This window comes from Apus apus, chromosome 3 (genome assembly GCF_020740795.1).
Source record: "Apus apus isolate bApuApu2 chromosome 3, bApuApu2.pri.cur, whole genome shotgun sequence".
Taxonomy (NCBI): domain Eukaryota; kingdom Metazoa; phylum Chordata; class Aves; order Apodiformes; family Apodidae; genus Apus; species Apus apus.
Window position 1 is genome coordinate 110,496,174 of NC_067284.1, and position 20,736 is coordinate 110,516,909.

The 20,736-nt window shown below is 43.8% G+C and overlaps 1 protein-coding gene across 1 annotated transcript in view; it reads right to left on the reverse strand.

Annotated features, from left to right (window-relative positions):
• The window catches only part of EVA1A (eva-1 homolog A, regulator of programmed cell death), a 203,823-nt gene that overhangs the window by 117,579 nt on the left and 65,508 nt on the right, over window positions 1-20,736 (reverse strand). Inside the window, exons 3-4 of the mRNA XM_051613652.1 lie at window positions 18,165-18,288; window positions 3,969-4,121 (exon numbers count right to left, since the gene is read on the reverse strand). Coding sequence (XP_051469612.1) covers window positions 3,969-4,121; window positions 18,165-18,288 — 277 coding nt within the window. The remainder of the gene's footprint in view (window positions 1-3,968; window positions 4,122-18,164; window positions 18,289-20,736) is intronic.

The following is a 20,736-nucleotide window of genomic DNA, read 5'->3' on the forward strand; positions in this document are numbered from 1 at the left end:
TAAGGCATCCAAGGAGGGGTCCAGCTGTTGGCAGGGGTTTCCCATTACGGTCAGAGACACAAGTTCCAGCATGTCTCCAGTTAAAAGAGGATCCTGGCAGATTTTCTCTTTAATATGACAGGGATGGGATGGAGTTCTTCACAACAACTTTCCCTTCACAGATGCCAGGCACGTTTGTATAGACCTCAGTCAGAGAGAAAGCATATGTCTGGCACAGCATGGCCTGATTTGGGGAGCCTACACTGCCATGCTGGGTTACGCAGGTTAAAGGGCTGCAACGTCACAATAGCTCAGACCCCTCCACCTGAGCACCCAATGTGCCTCATGTCTCTCTGGAATCCAAGAAAGCCCACCAGTAGTGGACTATCTTCTAAACACTCCTACAGGAGTACAAGGCCTTGTTTTTCAAGGCAGAAACAACAGAAATTAAATTCCTTGCTCCATTACCCTAATGACAGTCAGAAATATATATAATACTCTATTAGACCACCCCTCCTTCCCATCTTAGACCTCAGTTCTTTAAAAGCCTCATCTTCAGAAGCCGTAGATCTCTAAATTCAACCCAAATGTGCATTTTGTTCTGAACTGTTTTTCATTAGAGGAGGAAGAAGTTACCCTTCTCCACCTTAGGGGCAAGTATAAGCTCTTCACTCATCAAGTAACTGATGCTGCCTGGATAAAAATAATCACAGCAAACTTGTCCAGGACCCATTTCCTGGGAAAAGGCCATTTGCCAAGGCTCAGACTTGACATAAATCATCAGTTCCATGATATTCAAACAGAATCAGTCTTCCATGTGCAGAAAGTAGCTGGGATCTGCCTTATGGGAACTGGATGCTGCCACAAAGTCTGAGTCATACAGTCATGTTTATAAGATCAGCTTGTTGCGAATGTCTGGGATCAAAGGCTGCCACGGAGCAGCCCTCCCTGCATCACAGGGTTGTAGAAACGTGCAGGGAAATGTTCCCTAGCTAGAGAAAGCTTTGATTTATAAGCTGTGATGTTTTCACCTGCTCCTGAAGGAACAGAGTTGCCTGCTGGGCTAGGCAGGCCCATGGCAGGAGTACGTTTTCTGGAACAGGTTTGGGGACTCTGTGCACTGCTCCCACAGTTGCTAATGGCAGCTGGGAGCACAACCCCCTCATTTCAGTGCTGTGAATGTCTGCAGGACTATCATTTCTTGCAGTGTGCTGTGGGGAAGCATGTGGTGAATGTGCTTTTGGCTGATGTGGGTTGCACATGGATCCTACACTGGTTTCTCCTGTGAAGCCAAGGGACAAGTGATAGCCACAGGCACAATTCTCCTTCCCTTTCCTGAATCACTAGAGCTCTGTCCCACTGGGTCATCGAATCATAGAATGGTTTGGGTTGGAAGGGACCTTAAAGATCATCCAGTTCCAACCCCCCTGCATGGGCAGGGACACCTCCCTCGAGATCAGGTTGTTCCAAGCCCCATCCAACCCAGCCTTGAACACTTCCAGGGATGGGGCAGGCACAGCTGCCCTGGTCAACCTGTGCCAGTGTCTCACCACACTCACAATGAAGAATTTTTTCCTAATGTCTAACCTAAATCTACTCTCTTCCAGATTTAATCCATTACTCCTCATCCTGTCAGTACAAGCCCTCATAAAAAGTCCCTCTCCAGCTTTCCTATAGGCCCCCTTCAGATACCAGAAAGTTCCTTTAAGGTCTCCCTGGAGCCTTCTCTTCTCCAGGCTGAACAGCCCCGTCTCTCTCAGCCTGTCTCCATAGCAGAGATGCTCCAGCCCTCTGATCATCTTTGGGGCCCTCCTCTGGACTTGCTCCAACAGCTTCACATCCATCTTGTGTTGCAGGCCCCAGAACTGGACACTGTACTCCAGGTGGGGTCACCTCCCAAAACACAGTTGAAGGGCAGGTCATGATGAACAGAAACTGCCTGTGGCATTGTCAGTGTCCTGCCAAAGGGATCAGCGAGCTGTTCTGAACACACTGGCAGACCTGGACAAACACTCTCCAGTATAGCTGGGATTTGAGTGATGGAGCATGATGAGTTGAAAAACCACCTGCTCACTCACATTTCTTTTAGTTAAGCTCACACACACACTGTCCACTCTTGATTTCAGCTTGCAGGGGAACAGCAGCATCAACAGATATACTGTCTTTCACTCTACACACAGAGAGCCCAAATCCCTGGGAAAACCTGGAGAAGGCATTGCTCCATGGTGAGTACCTCACCTCTAATTCCCAACCCTGCAGGACATGCATCCAGCTGTTGTCCCAGAGGCATTTCCCACCTTTCTTTTGCTGCTATGCAGGCAGGACATACCTAATCCCTCAGGACCCAAGCAGCACCAGGGTGACATAACAGGTATTTTTGACCCCAGCAACTCCAAACATGCAGATATTTGCTCCTGTCCAACAACTCAGTCATTTTTAGCATCATTCACAGCTTAAAATCCTGCACCAGAATTCATTGCAAAGCTACCTCAGCATTCCCACCACTAGTTTGGCAATACACTGTCATGTCCTGAGCCTGGTCAGGCAAAGAAGAGTAAAACTTCACCCTTTGTGGCTTCACATAGAGTTTTGCCTCATGCTGACTTTCAAAAGCAGGTTCCAGTGCTAGTACCTTGTCACCAGGACGTGCCTGTCTCTGCTTGCTCAGCAAGGACAAAGGAGCAGAGTGCTCAGGTTTATGTGAGAAACACACCAGGTTTTGCTGACTCTGCAAGTTCTCACCCAGCAGCCGAACCACTGCAGCACCAGTGCACACTGAGCCCAGCCTAAACACCACATGGAAGAGGTCCAGGCTAACCCCTCCAACATATCCGTTTTGGCTTCTGCTCCCCAGCAAGTGAGGGATAACAAGAGCACATCCAGGGATGTAAGTCACCTCAGGAGATGGCAAGCAACCTGGTAGAGGACTGTGACTCTTCTGCCATGCCAGGGTACGAGACCCTGAACTACTCAGCTGCGCTGCAAGTGCTCAGATTTTCACACCTACACAACTAAGGCACAAATAACCTGACTGACCTGATTTCACCTGCAGTTTCCTATTGACACCCATCATCTGCGTATCATGTTTCCAAGCAGTCACTTCACATGCTTCCATCTGAATAGCATTTAACTCCCTAAGGGCACTGGATCAGCAGCTGTGAAGCTGAAGATCCCCAGGTACAGCTGAACAGATACAAGCACAGGCAATAGCAGCAGCTCAAGCTTTCTTGTACAGCCCCCTCTGAAGCCTTTCCCCCTCTAGAGACAATTCTTTTGGGCAACCAGTTAATGCCCTCTCACCTCTGCAGAGAAGGATGGTCAGGAATGCTGGTCATAGCATTTTGCACTGTGGACACTTCTTCTCTCTGCCACAGCCTAAAAAACTAATTTCACATTGGCTCAAGAGCAGACAGTTCTGGTGAATGCTTGTAAACTTATTGATCTTTAACACATGGTAAGTAAGAGACTAGGACAGCCTGAGAGTGAAGAAGCTATGTGAAGGTACCATAAGTCAACTGTAACATGATGCAATTTAACAACTTGGTTTTGAATTTTTAACCCTTGCTTTAACTTCAGTAAAAGTTTAAATGCAATGTCAAGGCTTGATTTGGCCACAGATGGTCCATTACATCTGCAATTAACCTGCTCCTCCTTAATATAGGTAGAGATTCAGTCTGTGAACGAGCAGGAGGACAGAAAATTGAACAAGAAATTCAAGGAGTACCCCAAGTATATAATCTGATTAATCTGCTAAAAGTCTGCAGCTTGGTAACTTGGCTAAGGTGGGTAGCTGAACATCAGTTTGCTGCTCATGATGAAGCTCTTAGCTGATTAACAACGTACCACACATCAGGAGGGCCACGGTGGCAGGTTGCATGGGCCAGTCCTGCTTATCCTACTCAGGACCTGAGCCAGCTCTACCATAAAAACAGTAAATTAAATCATCCTGCCCAGATCAGTGTGCTCTGTCAAGCCATTCCCCTGCTTACCAATCATGGGCATCCCTAGGGTTTGGTATGGGCACTCCAGGCTGCCTCCTTGTGTCCTTCCAAAGATAGCAGAGTAAATGGCAATCACCATGCTCTTCTTACAGCTTAGCCTCAGCTTGTCATCTTCACAGGCTACTTTACTCTTGTACTCATCTGGAAAGAAACAAACACTTAATTACTCTGCTGATCCAGAGGAAGGCACTCAGCATGAAGGGAGCCCTCTCACCTCCCCATGGGGTGAGCTTGCCAGAGGCAGCAGCAATTCTTGGCATCTGCCCAGAGGTGCACATCAGCTGCCAGCACAATCCCAGCCCTACAACTGCTTTTGCTAGAGTGGCAGTGATCATTTGCATTAGGCATTCTCTTTCTGGCATTATCAGCATATTTAATGAACATATTTTAACCTAGCACGTGTCAGTTCAGGTAAATAGCCAATAATTTAATTTGCAGACAAGTAAGTGAGACATGGCAGTTGAGTGATTTCCACAGGGTGATATTAGAGGTCTGTGACAGGGGAAGGTAAAAGCCCATCTTTAAGCACCTCTCTCATCCATAGATGAGCCCTTCACATGCCAGGCATTTATTCTAAATGGTTTTTTTCACAGCAGCTCTCCATGGACAGATTCAATCGGAGCTGTTCTAAATTTGTTAATGACCAGAGTTGCTCTTGCCTGTTTCAAACACAGATATGCAAAGCTGCTCCCCAAGTCCTTGAAATGGTCAGTCCAAGAATGCAAAATACACTCTTGATTTTGTAAGGCTGTTGCACACAGAACAGAACAGTCATTCAGGTTACATCTATCAAGGAGACAGGGCAATTATTTCATAAGAAGTCACAAGTCATTCTGTTCTCTTTACTAGTACTATTTGTATTATGGGAACCCCTAGAGGTCCCAACCTAGAACAGGCCCTCCCCATGTATGTCTGCCAACATACCAAAGAAGAAAAAAAGCTGTTTGGAAGAGCTGAGTCTTTACAGCAGGACATCTGCAACTGTGAAAGAAAGAGACTGAGAAGAAAGAAGTGGGATGTCTATGGTCACCCCGGCCAACCCAGGGCACAGCCAGGAGTCTAACCTCAGCCAACCCAGCCTCTGTAGAGTCACCTTCCACTTGATTATGTTATTTGCTGTTAGAAAGGTAGCCACAACAGCCTTCAAACTGCTTCATGGGAAGGGTCCCTAACCCATGGTAACCTACCAAGCATGATCAGTCATTTCATCTGAAATGCTCCTAGTGGTACCAGGTCAAAACTGTGTCACAGAGCACACTAGCAACACAACACTGTGGATTTGCAGCCAGTGCCTGGGGCTGCCCCTGGTTCTCTACGATTTACTAGCACAGACATGACTTCTGTCTCTCCCTGTCACTGGTTCTCCATGCTTAATATCACACACACACACACGAGACCTTCTGCAAAGTCCATATGCACCAAATCACTCCATATTTGAGAACACTAGACAATCATTACTTTACAATTTATTACTTAAGTTTGTACACCAGGGCAGCCAGTGCTTGACATTTTTATTGTATTGTAGCTGTAGGTTCAAGAATAATTTTTCCTGATTGGAGATGGAGAGGAATTTTCCACCAAATTTGAATCACTGAAGAATTTAGATTGGAAGACTCCTCAGGAGGTCATCTGGTTTAACCCCTGATCAAAGCTGGACTGATTTCTACATTAGATTTCTTTTTTTTTTTTTTCTCAAAAGGAATTACACAGAGAAACCATCTACCAAAACAGGCATATGCTAATTTAAAAGAAATGTCCGAAGACAAGCAACTCCTCATATTAAAGTTGAAAATTCCTAGTAGAAGTCCAAAAATACCCCACTCTATTAGTCTATTATGTGGTCATCAGAGCATCCACCTGGAGTGGGAAAACCCTGGCCCAAACCATCACAATCTGGCTGAGAATCTTAAGCATTCACAAGATTCCAGTAGGTAACCTTCCTTGTCTCTCTGCAGCCTTTTAAAAAAACCTCTGAAAGATCCTAGTTTTTATCCCACTGCTGCAGGGGAAACTTTCAACCCTCTCTAAAATATTTTGTTGAATGGGAAAACACTTTCTCATCCGTTCCTGTAGATAAACAGAATTAAAACCTAATTCATTCATAGAAGAATCTGTTTGAAGAACACACATCCTTCAGCAACACCTACAGGGAGAAACCCTCGACCAGCTGAGTGTGTAGAACAGGGACAGGAAGCAGGAATAGAAACTTTTCAACATCAGAGTATGTAGGAAGAGAGGAACCTTGCACCTGTGAAGAACCACTCATCATTTTATCTGTGGGTATTTCATCCACAATCACCATGTAGGCATCTGAATAATACACAGAACTTCCTAAGGGTTGTTATCTTCACCTACAGTTGTTTCCCATAGGATTTTTTGTTTCTTGTGGGAGGAAAATGGAATCAAAGCTTTAGCCTAACACTGTATGTATTCTGTTAGTGTATTATACCTAACAGAGTATGACATAACTTTAAATACTTAATAGATTTATTTTTTTTTCTCCTTACATGGACTCAAGCTAAAAGCACAAAGGCCTTGAACCCTGCCATAGGCCAAGCCAAGCATAGTTAATAAAATAATATCTGGAAAAGAAGGATACTTGTGACTGGCTGAAGTGAAATATGAAATAGTTGATTAACTTTAGAAAAAGATCAATTTTGATGTCTCTAATGAATGAGTGCCAGGGTCCTCTGTGAAGGTCTTATTTCTTACAATGGACTAACTCAATTTCCTCTTCTGATTTGGTTATTATTAGCTACATTTCCCAACTAACAAGTATAACTGATCTCTGAACCACATCTCCTACAGACCCATTAAAGGTCCTTAGAATATTTATTAAATTCTGTTGATTGCTCATAGTCAAAACTTGTCATTTGGAAACTGGACTGGGATTTAAAAACACCAAGTATTGCATTTAGCCCAGAAGACACTGGGAGGCAGAGGCATTCACATCTCTGCTGAAAGTCAGCCTAGCAGTACAAGAGGGTCTACCCTTGTAGCCATTCTGGGAGTCATGGTCAGGGCTAATGGAGGAAGCTGCCTGATGGATGGTTGGAGAGATGGGACCAGGGAGGCGAATCCAAGTGCACACTCCTTGGAAACCAGCACAGTTTATGGGTGATGTGCTCCTGGCACACTGTGGTGTGGAGTAAAAGGGCTGTGCCACATGGAACAGATGCAACATCACAGTCACTAAATTCTGCCCTGGGAAACATCTATTGGAGTTGCAGGTTTCCAAGACTCTGGCTGAGTCCAAGCTGGCTAGAGCTGCCACAGATAGAAGACACTGCTTTCTATAAAGACAGAATGACAGAAAGAACAACAGCAAGACAGCAAGACAGCACGACAGACAGCAAGACAGCAAGAAAGACAGCAAGAAAGACAGCAAGACAGCAAGACAGAGAGAGAGAGAGAGAGAGAGAGAGAGAGAGAGAGAGAGAGAGAGAGAGAGAGAGAGAGAGAGAGAGAAAGAAAGAAAGAAAGAAAGAAAGAAAGAAAGAAAGAAAGAAAGAAAGAAAGAAAGAAAGAAAGAAAGAAAGAAAGAAAGAAAGAAAGAAAGAAAGAAAGAAAGAAAGAAAGAAAGAAAGAAAGAAAGAAAGAAAGAAAGAAAGAAAGAAAGAAAGAAAGAAAGAAAGAAAGAAAGAAAGAAAGAAAGAAAGAAAGAAAGAAAGAAAGAAAGAAAGAAAGAAAGAAAGAAAGAAAGAAAGAAAGAAAGAAAGAAAGAAAGAAAGAAAGAAAGAAAGAAAGAAAGAAAGAAAGGAAGAAAGGAAGGAAGAAAGAGAAAGAAAGAAAGAAAGAAAGAAAGAAAGAAAGAAAGAAAGAAAGAAAGAAAGAAAGAAAGAAAGAAAGAAAGAAAGAAAGAAAGAAAGAAAGAAAGAAAGAAAGAAAGAAAGAAAGAAAGAAAGAAAGAAAGAAAGAAAGAAAGAAAGAAAGAAAGAAAGAAAGAAAGAAAGAACATGCACAGCAGAAAAGATGCTCTTGGTGTTTCTAGGAAACCTGACAGAAATCTGGATAAACAAACAGCTAGAAAGTGAAGTTACAAAGGACACAACTTCCTGAAATAGCATTGCCACCTCCACCTTAGCCAGGATGCACCAGCTGTCCATCATCCAGGTACTGATGGCTCCAAGGCACCAGACAATGGTAAAGACTGTGACTGATATAAAGAAAACACAGAGCTAAGCATCATTCATATATTAACTGGTACTTCAACCCATAATAGCTTTAAATAAATATTGATTAGAACTGAGGCAGTGTAAGTGACATAAGAGATCTGGGACTGGGAATGAATCTGCATTTTTCTCTCTCACTCTCCCAAGAAGAACTGGCCTCCTGCAGATCACTCACAATCTGGTCCTAAGCCTGCTATAACTGTTACGGTCTGGATATAATTTAGTCCAAATGCAAACATTTGTATGAGTGGGTTTCATGTTTCAGCCTGAAAAATTAAACATGCTTAAATGGCCTAAGAAAGGTGGCAGTGATATTCAGCAAATGGCTTGCTCAGCTCTAATCCCCCATGCAGTCATTTGTAGGGCAACAGAGATTTACCATGATTAAGATATTTGCTAAGGATAATATGCCTTTTATTACTGCCTGTTTTCAGAGACACTGGCTTAAATATAACTCGGTAGAGAGAAACCAAGGAGGGGACAGCTGCAGGCTTTTCTAGACACGTTTTTAAAGGCCATTATATGACATGATTATAACATAGCTAGAATAATTGAGAGAAAAATTTATAAATGTTTCTAGTTAGAAAACTGGCTCTCACAAACAGTAAAGTGAATAAGAAGACACTTTGTAATTACAGGATGCATACAAGAAGTATTGACCTGTAGTAAATACATTTACCTGGTGTCTTAAGGACATTTTCCCCTACAGTCCTCAACAATTTTCTGATTAATCATGACTGGCAAGCTCAAACTAAATGTCAATTGGCTCAATTTCTGCAAGACTTTAGAGATAAAAGCTCCTAGAAAGATTTTCTGTCTAACAAAGTGAAGGAATGCATTAATGCCAGAGGTCTCCCTTGCCTGAAATTATATTTTTCAACAGAACTTGTGAGAAACGTATTAGATTTTTCTAATTAAAATATGCATACTTCACATAATCAATGCATAGCTGACCCTGTTTCCCAGATCAAAGAGCTGGAAATATATGGAAAAATAAATCTGTCTTATACACAAAATCCTAAAGGATTTAAATTTGGGATCTGAGCAAAGAAAGAGATTTTGTAGGAAACTGAGGTGGTCTTGCCCCCTTCTTGATCAGGTCAATACTGTTTTCCATAGAAGACTATTTTATCTAGTTTGTAACTGTTGATTAATGAGACTGCACCCAAGATGCCACTTCAGAACTGAACTGACCTCCATGTCAGTCAGTAACTTCTCTTCAGCCCAGTTGCTCCTTGCTTGCCTTCAGCCCAGCTTTGTTAGCTGTCCCACTGCATACCACCCAAAACAAAGAACATTTCTGGCCTTGAAATTCATACCTCTTCATTACACCCAATCATTCCACCAACATCTGCTCTCATTAACTGATAAACTGTCAGAAATGTTGCCATGACAAATGTAGTTACATTTCTATACATTTTATAAGAACTGGTAGCCAATTACAGAAGACAGCCAAATGAGTGCCAAAGCTGGTGGTAATTGTTGCACCATCCCACCAGCCACCTAGCATGGATGTCCTACCTGACCAATTAGTGTGGATATAAATCTGGACCACCTACACTTTCAGAGTAACCCTTGTGACTGCAATGAAAAGATGGCAGGGATGCACTAAGGAAAAAATTACATTAATATGTAAGGAAAAAGACTTCATTAGTAGCACTGCTCACAGCACTTTTGTTCTTCTCTTCCAGTGATGGTGTAAATCTGGAGTAATGCTGTTTAAAGTTATGATCAAAATAGCTGAAAGGGAGAGTTTAGTCTTATACCATGAAAACAGTCTTCTCTAAATGTCAAAATAATGGTGACAATTCTGCCACAGAAACATTAAAAGGACATCTGATGGGTATTTTTAAATATAATCCATGGGGTTGCCTAGAGCATAAAATAGGGGAGAATGAGGCCTACTAGATTAAAAGCTAATTCACTACTGTCCTAAATCATTAAACACACAGTATTCCCGCCATGGCTTTGCCTGAGAAGAAAAAACGTAGCTGGGAGAAAGACAGAAACCAAATCCCCCAAATTCATCAAGAAGGCTTAAGAAGTCCCCGTTCCTGGAGACCTGATTATGTGACCACCTCCAGTGCCTTTTAGGTAGTCAGAAAAACGAGTGTGAGACTGAGAAGAGCCTAATGTGCCATTAGTATGATGAAAAGCTGAAAATATCAGGAGATACCTGTTTTAAAAATGTGTAATTAATTTGAAGTAGAAGTATTGTATAAATTCACCCCCCTGCTCTGTGAGGCCTACGTGCATGGGTTAAACTGTGGATTCAATATAACAGATCCAGACTTTCACAGAAGTAAAACTTTGCAGCATCTCAATTCAGTTTATAAGCATATTGTTTCTGGGACACACTTTTCTTCATACTGTTCTTTACCAGTATGCCAGAAAATCTTGAAATCTATTGTTCAGAGCTTGCAGACTTCTACCATAGCAGGACCAGGTTGAGACTTAGATTTCATAGAATCATAGAATGGTTTGAGTTGGAAGGCAGACCTTAAAGATCATCTAGATCCACCCCCCTAGATCCACAGGCAGGGACACCTCCCACTAGATCAAGTTGCTCAGAGCTCCATCCAACCTGCCTTTGAACACTTCCAGGGAGGGGGCATCCACAGCTGCCCTGGGCAACCTGTGCCAGTGGTTCCATCACCCTCACAGTATTTTTTCCTAATGTCTCCCCTAAATCTCCCCTCTTCCAGTTTTGATCCATTCCCCCTTGTCCTCTCACTACAAGCCCTTGTAAGAAGTCCCTCTCCAGCCTTCCTGTAGCCCCTTCAGACACTGGAAGGCCACTGTAAGGTGACCCTGGAGCCTTCTCTTCTCCAGGCTGAACAGCCCCAACTCTCTCAGCCTGTCCTCACAGGAGAGGTGGTCCAGCTCTTGGATCATCTTGGTGCCCTTTCTCTGGACTTTCTCCATGAGCTCCATGTCCTTCTCATTTACGGCTTCATTTTTTAAAACTGTATTTCCTTGTGTTTCTTCTGGTTAATTGCCCCAAGGACGCCCACTTGCTCTTCTAGGGAGAAGGCTCCCTGATCACTCTGTCTCTGGGAGCCGCCAAAGCCATTTGTGACACCTAAAACACCATCCACAAAGCAGCTTCCATCATCAGCACAGAAAGGTATCAGAGACGCCCGCACCTAAGGATGGGCTGGTTCTCCTGAAGTACATGAGGACAAAGGCTCCTAGTTCCTTCTGGCAAGGCTATTGACTCCCCTGTCCTAGCACAGAAAGACTGCAGTGTACCCCTTGCTTGCTCCTCACTGAAAATTTGTGGCGTGAAGGGGGATTTTTACCCTTGTTTTTTCTCCTAGGACAGAAAACTTAAATGCCAATGGACAAAGGGAACCTCCAAAAGTCACATGTCTATGATTTCTACAGTTCTAGCAGATTTGAGAATTTGCCTTTCTTAGTGGCTCACATCTGCATACTGGAGATCCAGCAAAGGGAATCTTTCCACCCACATCAGTAGGAGGCACTCTGGTCTTTGCTGGCTCCCTGTTGTCCTTTTCATGTCAGTTAGGGCTGACTGACAAGGTTTGAAAGACAACTGGGATTCTTTTTTATTTATTTATTTATTTATTTATTTTCTCTATCCCGGGTCAGGAGCAGTTTCCCTCTCCATGGGGGCAGTGGGTGACAATAATCTCTGCACTTGCAGCCAATTAAATCATGCATTCCTCTTAATCCCACTCCTGACAGCCAAGTGATTAGTGTGCTACAGAGACAGGGCTATTTGACAGTGCCTGAAAATCTCTGTGCATCGACAGCTTAAAACAATATTAATCATTAGCATTAAAGTTTTTCTGACCCCCATTGCAGCCTGATGGATCTGTCCTCTGTTATTTACAGCATTCCTTTATTTCCACCTTTTCATCACCACAGCATTTGCTGCCTGAGGTTTTATTGCCCGTATAAATTTCCACTCCCTGCATTACCTTAACAGTTTTGAAATAATACAGATAAGCAAGAGCAAGCTGATGAATGCAGGAGGTAAAAGGCTTATTCTGCTGCCTCAGTGGCTGGGCCAGAAGGATGTGCTCATTAAACAGCCCTTGGAAAGCCTGGCCCACCAAAAAGCGACGCAGCGAACAATACAGTGAACTTCTCCTGCCACCAATAAACCTGTCCTACAAAGGAGATTAATGCTCTTCTGAAAGGCTTGATAGCTACTGAATTACCAACCCATCCCAGCACTAGAATCAATCACCACCATTAAAGGGAGCAGGAATACATTTAGGTCCCCCTTTTCTCTCCTCTGAAATTTATAAAAAATCTGTTGTTTCCTCAGCCCTCTGTCCTGGCTCACAGTGTTTTGCAAATTCTGCCCAGGGAGTGATAGTCTTGAGGACCTGTGAAGAGACCAGGTTTTTCACCCTCTGTTCACTGAATTTAACAGAAAAGGTATAAACCTCAGCCCAGCAAAGTCAATGGCAAAGCCCAGACTAGATTCAATATTGAAGGAATGGTTTGTAGGGAAATTAAAATGTGAACAACAGGCTTTCACTGCAAGCCTAACAGGTCCTCCTAAAATGTCCTTTCCACACTTTTCAGCCAATCCAACTAAAACCTGGTGAGCAGACTTAGAATCATAGAGCAGAATGATCAGTTCCCAAAGAGAGAGAAGGCAGCTTCACATTCACCAGCAGCTGGGAACCACCAGCACAGAGGATGACTCTTCACAGTTCTTTGAGAGCTGAAAAACTCTGCCTCCAGTAATGGTTTGCTGGTGTTTGTACAGGTTTTGAAACACCACTGGCAAAAAGAAAATCACACATCATGATCAAAAGGTAGACACTCCTGGGACACAGCCTGGCAGCTCCATCACTATATAATAGAGAAGACAAACTCAGAGATGATATTTTTATCAGAAGGTGATCTCATTGAAATGAATTCCTACATGATTTTAAAATTCAGCTGCTTTGTAATTAAAATGGCCTAGGGTTGTTATGAAAAATAAAGTTACCTGAGCAGGATTTTGGCAAGGACATCGGGATGGGCATTCCTATGTTTGAAAAAAATGTCACTGACATTTCACAGGAATTAAGTGGCCTCTTAGATTAGAATTGAATCTCCAAGAGAGAGAATGACTGCCTGCTCTCTTCAGAACATGTGTCCAGGTCAATGCTCAGCACAAAAATTTTCCCATAAATCAAAGTTACAGGTTCTGAATTAGAACAAAGTGACCTCCTTCACCCCTATTCCTCCTCCTACCCCTGCACCAATTTTTGCCACTTCACCCTTTGCCAACAAATGCAAGTTTCCTTCTCAGATGCATTTCTCAGAGCCTTGGTGTGTCTTTCATAAATATCTGTTTGTATTGTTACAGAGGGATCTGAGCTGCAACTAAAGCCCAGGTCACAATCCAGTCTTTCTGAAACTTCAAAGGCTTCAGGCTTACATTTGTGAATAGAAAGGAGAGCAGCAAAGTTTGGATTTATCCTTTGTCACGTCGATGGATGGTTAATACAGGGAGGCATCACACCCACCAGCCTTCTATTATCACATCCAGCTGCTCCACACAGCATTTAAAAATGAAATAAAAATAATAATAATTTTCATATAAACACTGGATGGAGATTACCTCTCCCAGAGTACTTTAAGTCATAAGCTTAAGTAGCAAGTGCTCAATAGGAAAGAAGGAAAATATCACTATAACATTACAGGAGGCTGCAGGTCAGGCTATTCAGAGCTGAGAAGGGGAAGGTACATCCAGGACAGCATGGGTATGGCAGAAGAGGAAACAATAGGAAAGGACTATGTGGGGGACTCAGGAGGGAAGCCACATAAGCAAGGTAGGAGCCTTCACTTTACAGCACTGCCAGTGAAAGGCCACCCAGACAACACATTCTTTGCAGAGACAGGCAAGCACCTATCTCCTCATTCTGTTCTGCAACATCACCCCTTTTGAAAAAAGCAAGCAAAAAAAAAAAAACAACCAACCAACCATAAACCACCATGGGCAAACAGATGCTGGGCAGGAGCAGATCCATCCCTGCTTGTACAATAGCTCAGAGCAGCAATCAGCTCAGTAAAATCAGCTGCAGTGGTACTGCTGGGGTGTGGAGAGGTGAAGTTATTTCTTCAGCATGACTTGGGCAGCCCAAAAAACCTGTTCCCAGCCAGGATTAGACCACACAACCCCTCCAGAAAGCCTAGCATGCAGAGTAACACAAGATACTACACACTTCCCTGCCTCTGAAGTGAGGGGGATGAACAAACACCAAATTATTTGAATAATATTAGTGAATCCAGTTTTCAGTTAGAGGGAATTTATGTTAGACCAATTAAATAGTATGTTAATTCCCTCTAATTATATGTTCCTGCAGCCTACCCAGTAATTATATTTAATGGGTCTAAATCAAATCAGCATGTTATCTGAGAAATAATTGGATTTGTGAGCAATTTTTTTAATGATCCTGAAAGGTACCCTGGAGATTGAAATCCTCTGTGTTCAGGGTTTGATCCTAGGCTTCCAAGTGAGTTGGGTCTTGATCTCAAGCTACACTGGCCCTGATAAATTAAATGTGCTAGTTCTCCGGCCCTGCAGCCACCTGGCATGGGACAGCACACAGCCATTCTTATCAACTTTTTTAAAGCAGGGTAGCTGTATCCACACTTCCCACTGGAAACCATCTGTGGCCAGTGCTAAATGCCAGGCTGCACTTACATTAGCAGAGAACAACTCCAGGTTTCACTGCTACAGCACCATGTCCCAGCCTTGACCTGCAGGGACCCTCTGGGCACTCTCCATTGAGGTTGCAGACAGCAGGATGATTTGCAGAGGCACCTTCAAGTTTAGAAGCACAGGTCATAGCTATGCTCTGCTGAGACCTGTCCTGTGCTTTTGAACATCTTCCCAAAATATGCTTGTATTAGAAACTAAGGCCACATGCTACAGGAAAATAAAATAAAAGCTAAGCCTGTCTACACTTCAATGAACCTTGGCTCTCAAACCACGTAGCAGCAATAAATAAGCCTCACTTGCCCCAAACTGAGACAGAATAGAGCATTTTATTGATTATTTCTGATCTCCTTAAACATCCTACACCTTAAAAGTACACACAGTGTGTTTCTTTTATTTATTTTTTTATTCACAGGCACAGAGAATACTCAGGACTGCCTGACACTTGACATTGAAATGCACTCCCATGCACATATCTGAGCCTTGTGCTCTGCTGATGAGAGTCCACTAGACCTCAGATCACACCAGCCATTGAATTTCTCGTGGCTTCTAGTCAAGCACACACTTCTCTGAACTATTTCTTTGAATGTCTAGAGAAGGTGAATGACAACACCCCTGCAGGATTCTTTCCTGCTGCCAGCAAAAGCAGTCTCAGAGGGATTAGTGCAGTAGAGATTCCTCCCACTGCCCTGCTCCCCAGAACACCACCATTTGAAAAATCTGAGGCCTTCAGTTTCAGGACAATTTACTGTCCTCCATCTCCTTGAAATTCTGCCCATGAGAAACCAAAATAGCACCCTGCCTTGTGAGTGAACCCCGTGCAGCCAGTGAGCATCAAAACCACTGGATTTCAAACACAATGTAATGTCAGAGAGGCATAACTGCTGTGACAGTGGCTGGAGGGGTTGTCTGCACCAGCTAGTTGTTCTTCAGCAAAGGTACGAGTAAATGCCACTAACTTCAGATTTACTTTCTTTCAAGGAAGTCTTTCCTTTTAGAGAACTACCTCTATTCAGGGGCTTTTCAAGGCTCCAACATGACTCTGAGAGTGGAAGGGCTTGGGCATCTTTATTTTACATTCAAAATGTCCTGTCCAAACTCTGCAGGTCACTTCCCAAAGCATCTCTCTTATTTCTATACAGAAAAACTCACACTCATTTTACCTAGGTAGGCACTTAACCAAGGCACCTACTTCATCAGGCTCCCTCAACCTGCAAAGGAAGGAAATAAATGCCTCCAAAAGAAAATTCAGACCTTGAATGGTTTCTTACTAAAGTACTTCTGCCATGTCTACTGTTAAGACAGAAAAATTCAGGAACAGAAACACAGCCCCAAAAAGCTGCATTTAAAGTCATGGATCAAACCATGTGCCAGGCAGCGAGCTCTTGGCAAGGACACCCTGGTGTGCTTTGGACTCCCTGGAGCAGATAAACACTCACAGCTTTTGGGATCAGCTCTTAAACATGAAGGGCTTGAATTGGATTCATTTACAGCTTATAACCTGTAAACACTCAATACTAAAATAAAACAAAACACTCCACCAAAATTTATTATGGTCCTGTATTTTACATTCTATGGATCGATCTTTCTTCAGTCTTCTCATTAACCTTCTCCCTACAACGTGGCAAAAAACCTTACCAAACCATTACTGAACTCACACAAACACTAGATTCCATTTCTGACACTCAAAATTAACATTTTGAATCATTAAGGAAAGGTTGACCGTGCCCTGGTATCTCTGTGAAAGGCCAATCCTCACATATTTTCAAACCTTGCTATTAATCCAGCAGGCTCTGATTAAAAGCTTGCCCAGCCACCAAGAAACAATAAATTGTGTCAGGTTATCCTGTTTCACCCTGCAAAATTGGAGCTGCCTGAAAAACGTCTTGGGGAAATGTTTTCAAGCAGCTTCCCCTGTTCTCTTTCAGGAAAATCACTTAACCAGTACACACGCAAACTCCTTCTTTTCCAGCATATCTGTAATTAGCAAAGAATGCCAAGCCATAAGTATTTATGCACAGATGGGATCCTGAACTACCTTCAGAAGTTCAGCACAGGCCTCAATAGTCAGATTTCTCAAGTGAGCTTTAATACAAAACCTGCAGGTCTAGGAGGACTTGTCAGAACACACTGCTAATCACCCCTCTCGCAGGGATGCAGTTCTCACCCAACAAGGGATCTTACAATAACTTGCGAAAACCCCACAAAAAATGCAGGTGCTTCATTACCTACTTTTCATTTGAATTCCTCACAAATCTTGCCAGATCCCTTCCATTCATTAGCACAGGTCTCTGCGTGCAAAGAGTCTTCTGTGCTGCTGACAGAATGTTTCTGCTTTTGTTTCAAACCTTTTCTGAAACCAGGTCTGGTTTTCTTCCCTGTGCAAACTTTTTTTTTTATAATTTCTTCCTCTACAATTTTGCTGATGTGACACTGGAACCACATTAGTTATATAATCTAAAAACCTTGGGATTAGGCTGGTTTGAAATGCCATGTCCAGACTATTAATTCAAAGAGAGCCAGGGCCCGATCTCCGGCTGAAATCGGTCACCACAGTCTGGCCAGCATCAAACCCTATTCATCTCCAAACTAATGTGTCTGCTTCCCAACTGCTAATGGGGAAGGGTGCCTAGGCTGTGCAAACTCCCCAGTGGGGACAGGAATTGGCCAAGAGGAAGATGTTTGTCCTGGGCCAAAGCCTCACCAGGCTCAGTCCCCTGCAGCACACATGACTGCACTCCCAGTAGCCAGGTGCCAGCCCCCTTTCATTTAAACACATCTAATGGGATCACGCAAAACATGAGTTAACATTTCCCAGCCTGACCTGGGAGCAATTAAAAACTGGCTTGTGGCACGGCAGGGACAGGTGAGCTCCCCCTTGCACCCCCATCTTCAGTGCCTGCCCTAGGTACCCAGGCCTGAAGTCTTTGCCCACACAGGCAGCTCCCTTTCTCTCCAGAGGGGCAGGCAGAGAGGGGACACATCCCGCCAGGACAGAAGAGTGGTTGCAGATGGGAGCAGAAGCAGCCCGCCCACCGCCAACAGTGTGAGCTCAGCGTTGGCAAAGGCTTTCCCTGGCACCTGCAAAAACAATCTGCAACTCGGGCTGCTGGCAAGGAGGAAGGAGCTGGAGCAGCAGTATCCCACCAAGGCAGCAAGAGAAGGGCAGAGGGGAAATCGCTGCACACCCAGGGGGTTATGTCACACCAAAAATAAAGGTGGAAGGGAACAAAACGTCCTAGGAGGCCTCTCTGGCAAGTATTAAGGATGAAAACACTTTGGCCTCATCAGGGCAAATAGAGTTGATGGCGAGATACTTACTTGGCCTGCACTTGTACCACACAGCGAGGTACTTGCTGGTTCCAGGGCACGGGTCTGCACCGAAGAGCCGGCTATTGACAAGGAACTGGCAGCTCCGCCTGTCCTGGCACTCGTCCAGCATCTTCTGCAGCCAGGGATGCACACAAAAAACAGAGAAACAGAAGTACTTCAGTATCTCCACCAAAGGGATCATCGAACGGAGACAAGCTGGAGCAAGGACATACTTGCTTCCTCAACCAGCCCTAGCATGAGGCAGGCAACGGTGCTCCATGCAGTGGGCACTGCAGGAGCCTTGGACTAAAGGTTTGGAGGACTAAGCCTTGCAGTGTTGTAAGGAGCACAATGTCTTTTGCCTTTCGTGCATGCGTGCAAAAGGAGGGAATTTCTCTGGGACAGTCACAGAGATTTTGAAACTTCTGCATGCAATTTAATCGTAGCATAAGGCAGTACTGTCCCAGGAAAAGCAGCTTTGAGGACATGAATCAGCCTTGACAGTTAAAAGCCCCATGGCTGTCGTGTTCCTTTTAGCTAAACTCAGCAAGGGCCTGCAAGTCAGAGGGTCTCCCCAAAGATGGCATTTTGGGTCCTTTGCTGCACTGCTTTTCTTCTAGCGCTCACTCCCCACTTGCCCATTCACAACACTCATAAAAACTCCATCTCAGAATCCACAGGGGGAAGACATTCTGTCTCCTGCTAGAAAATAGCTTAATTAGGGAAGATTAATTATTTCTTTTAGCCCTGCAATTCTCTAAAGCAGTAGTGGGGGGAGAGAATATTATTAAGTGGGGCAGTAATTAAGTTTTAAATTCAGCTGGATGGCTTAGGTGGTATTTATGTGCTTCTGTAGAGCCCCTAAAGCACTAAAATTACCACTGAGTTTGCCTGACACACATGAACCTGTCAGAGCATTTTGAGACCACAGAGCGAGGTAATCCACCAGCCTTGTTAAGTCCCTGGGATACAGAGCTGTGAATTCCAGTCCCAAAACAATTACTTTTAACTTGCAAGGAGGCACTGGAAAATTCTTTCTGAGAAATTCCCCTAGATTCCCCCAGTCTCTTTTGTCTTCTCCCTGTTCCCTTTTCTTGCACCCATTTGACATGTGGGCTTTCCCACAATCTTATCCGTGTGCCATTAATATGAAGGCTGTTCCTTCTCTACCACACATTACCCAAACCAATTTTCTCTCTGCCTCAGTGACTGCTCTCTGGTTTTGAGTTCTCCCAGAATGTAATCATAATACATATAATCTTCAGCATTATAACTCTGCATGTCACCCTCCAACAACAGGAAAAACAGCCATTCCAGTTTCAAGTGCAATTTGAAACTGCCTCGTTTGTGGTTGTTCATAACTTCCTAAAGCTTGCACCTTTTGGGCTGACACATGCCAGAATTTGTGCCTGCCTCAAGCCTGACCTTTATTTTAAAGTTCAAACCAAGACAATTCAGGCCTTTTCTAGCAAGCAGAGAACACATGCTGTTGCTTTCTATGTACACAGCTAATAAAATGCAGGCATCTTGTTTCCAAATAGAGGGCTCAGGGTGGAAAGGCTGAAAGCTGGACATGGAAGGAGGTGCCTGGGAGCATTAGCCCCAACTTGACCGTCATGTTAATATGCATAGAAACAGGATGTTCCTTCCTCTAGGCTCATGAAGATTGACTGCTCACTCAGCATGTGAAATTTAATTTAATGCAAAATCCAGTGAGCTGCAAAGGAATTTAAGCAAGGTCTCTGTGCAGACACTTATTTTGATCTCAAAAGGCAAAGAACAACTGAAACAACTCTGGAGTCCTTCACATACAGAGAGAATTCTTCTCCAAATCACTGTGGAACTGAAAGGATCTACTTTCCTCACAGAGAGGGTGCTCAGACATTGGAATGGACTGCCCAGGGAAGTGGTGGAGGCACCGTCCCTGGAGATGTTCAAGGAAAGGCTGGATGTGGCACTTAGTGCCATGGTCTGGCTGATGTGGTGGTGTTGGTCATAGGCTGGACTTGATGATCTTAAAGGCCTTTTCCAGCTTTGGTAATTCTGTCATTCTGTGGTACTGGTCAGCCAAGGCTGTGTTTACACCCAAGCAGTGCTAGGAATATGGAGCAAAGGGAAAGCAGCAGTGCCCTGATTATTTTCTTTCCCACAAAGGAAGCTTTTTCCCTTCCAAGGCAACAGACTCAGGTTTCTGTCAGCAAACATGTTTACAGCAGATGGGTGGGATTTTCAAAAGCCTTCAGTATTGCCTTATAGGTCCTATTAAAACCAGTGGGAAAACCACCCTGGGTTTCAGCAGAGACTGAGTTAGGCCAACAAGAGGCCTCTTTGAAAATCTCAGCTTTAATGCCTAAGCAGCCCTTGTTCATCTGTCCAGAGGTTCAGCACCAGGTGTAAAGGCAATTACCAACCTCAGAGAACAATGAGCATGGGCAGCCTTCACCTATTGCCACTTTGTCTTGCACTGCTCTAACTTTTGGCAGCTCTTGCTTACTCCATGTATTCCACACAAGTAAAACCTCCTGAGCTTAATTCCCACAGTATGCAAAGTAACACAGAGCCCTAGGAAGAAGTCTGTACC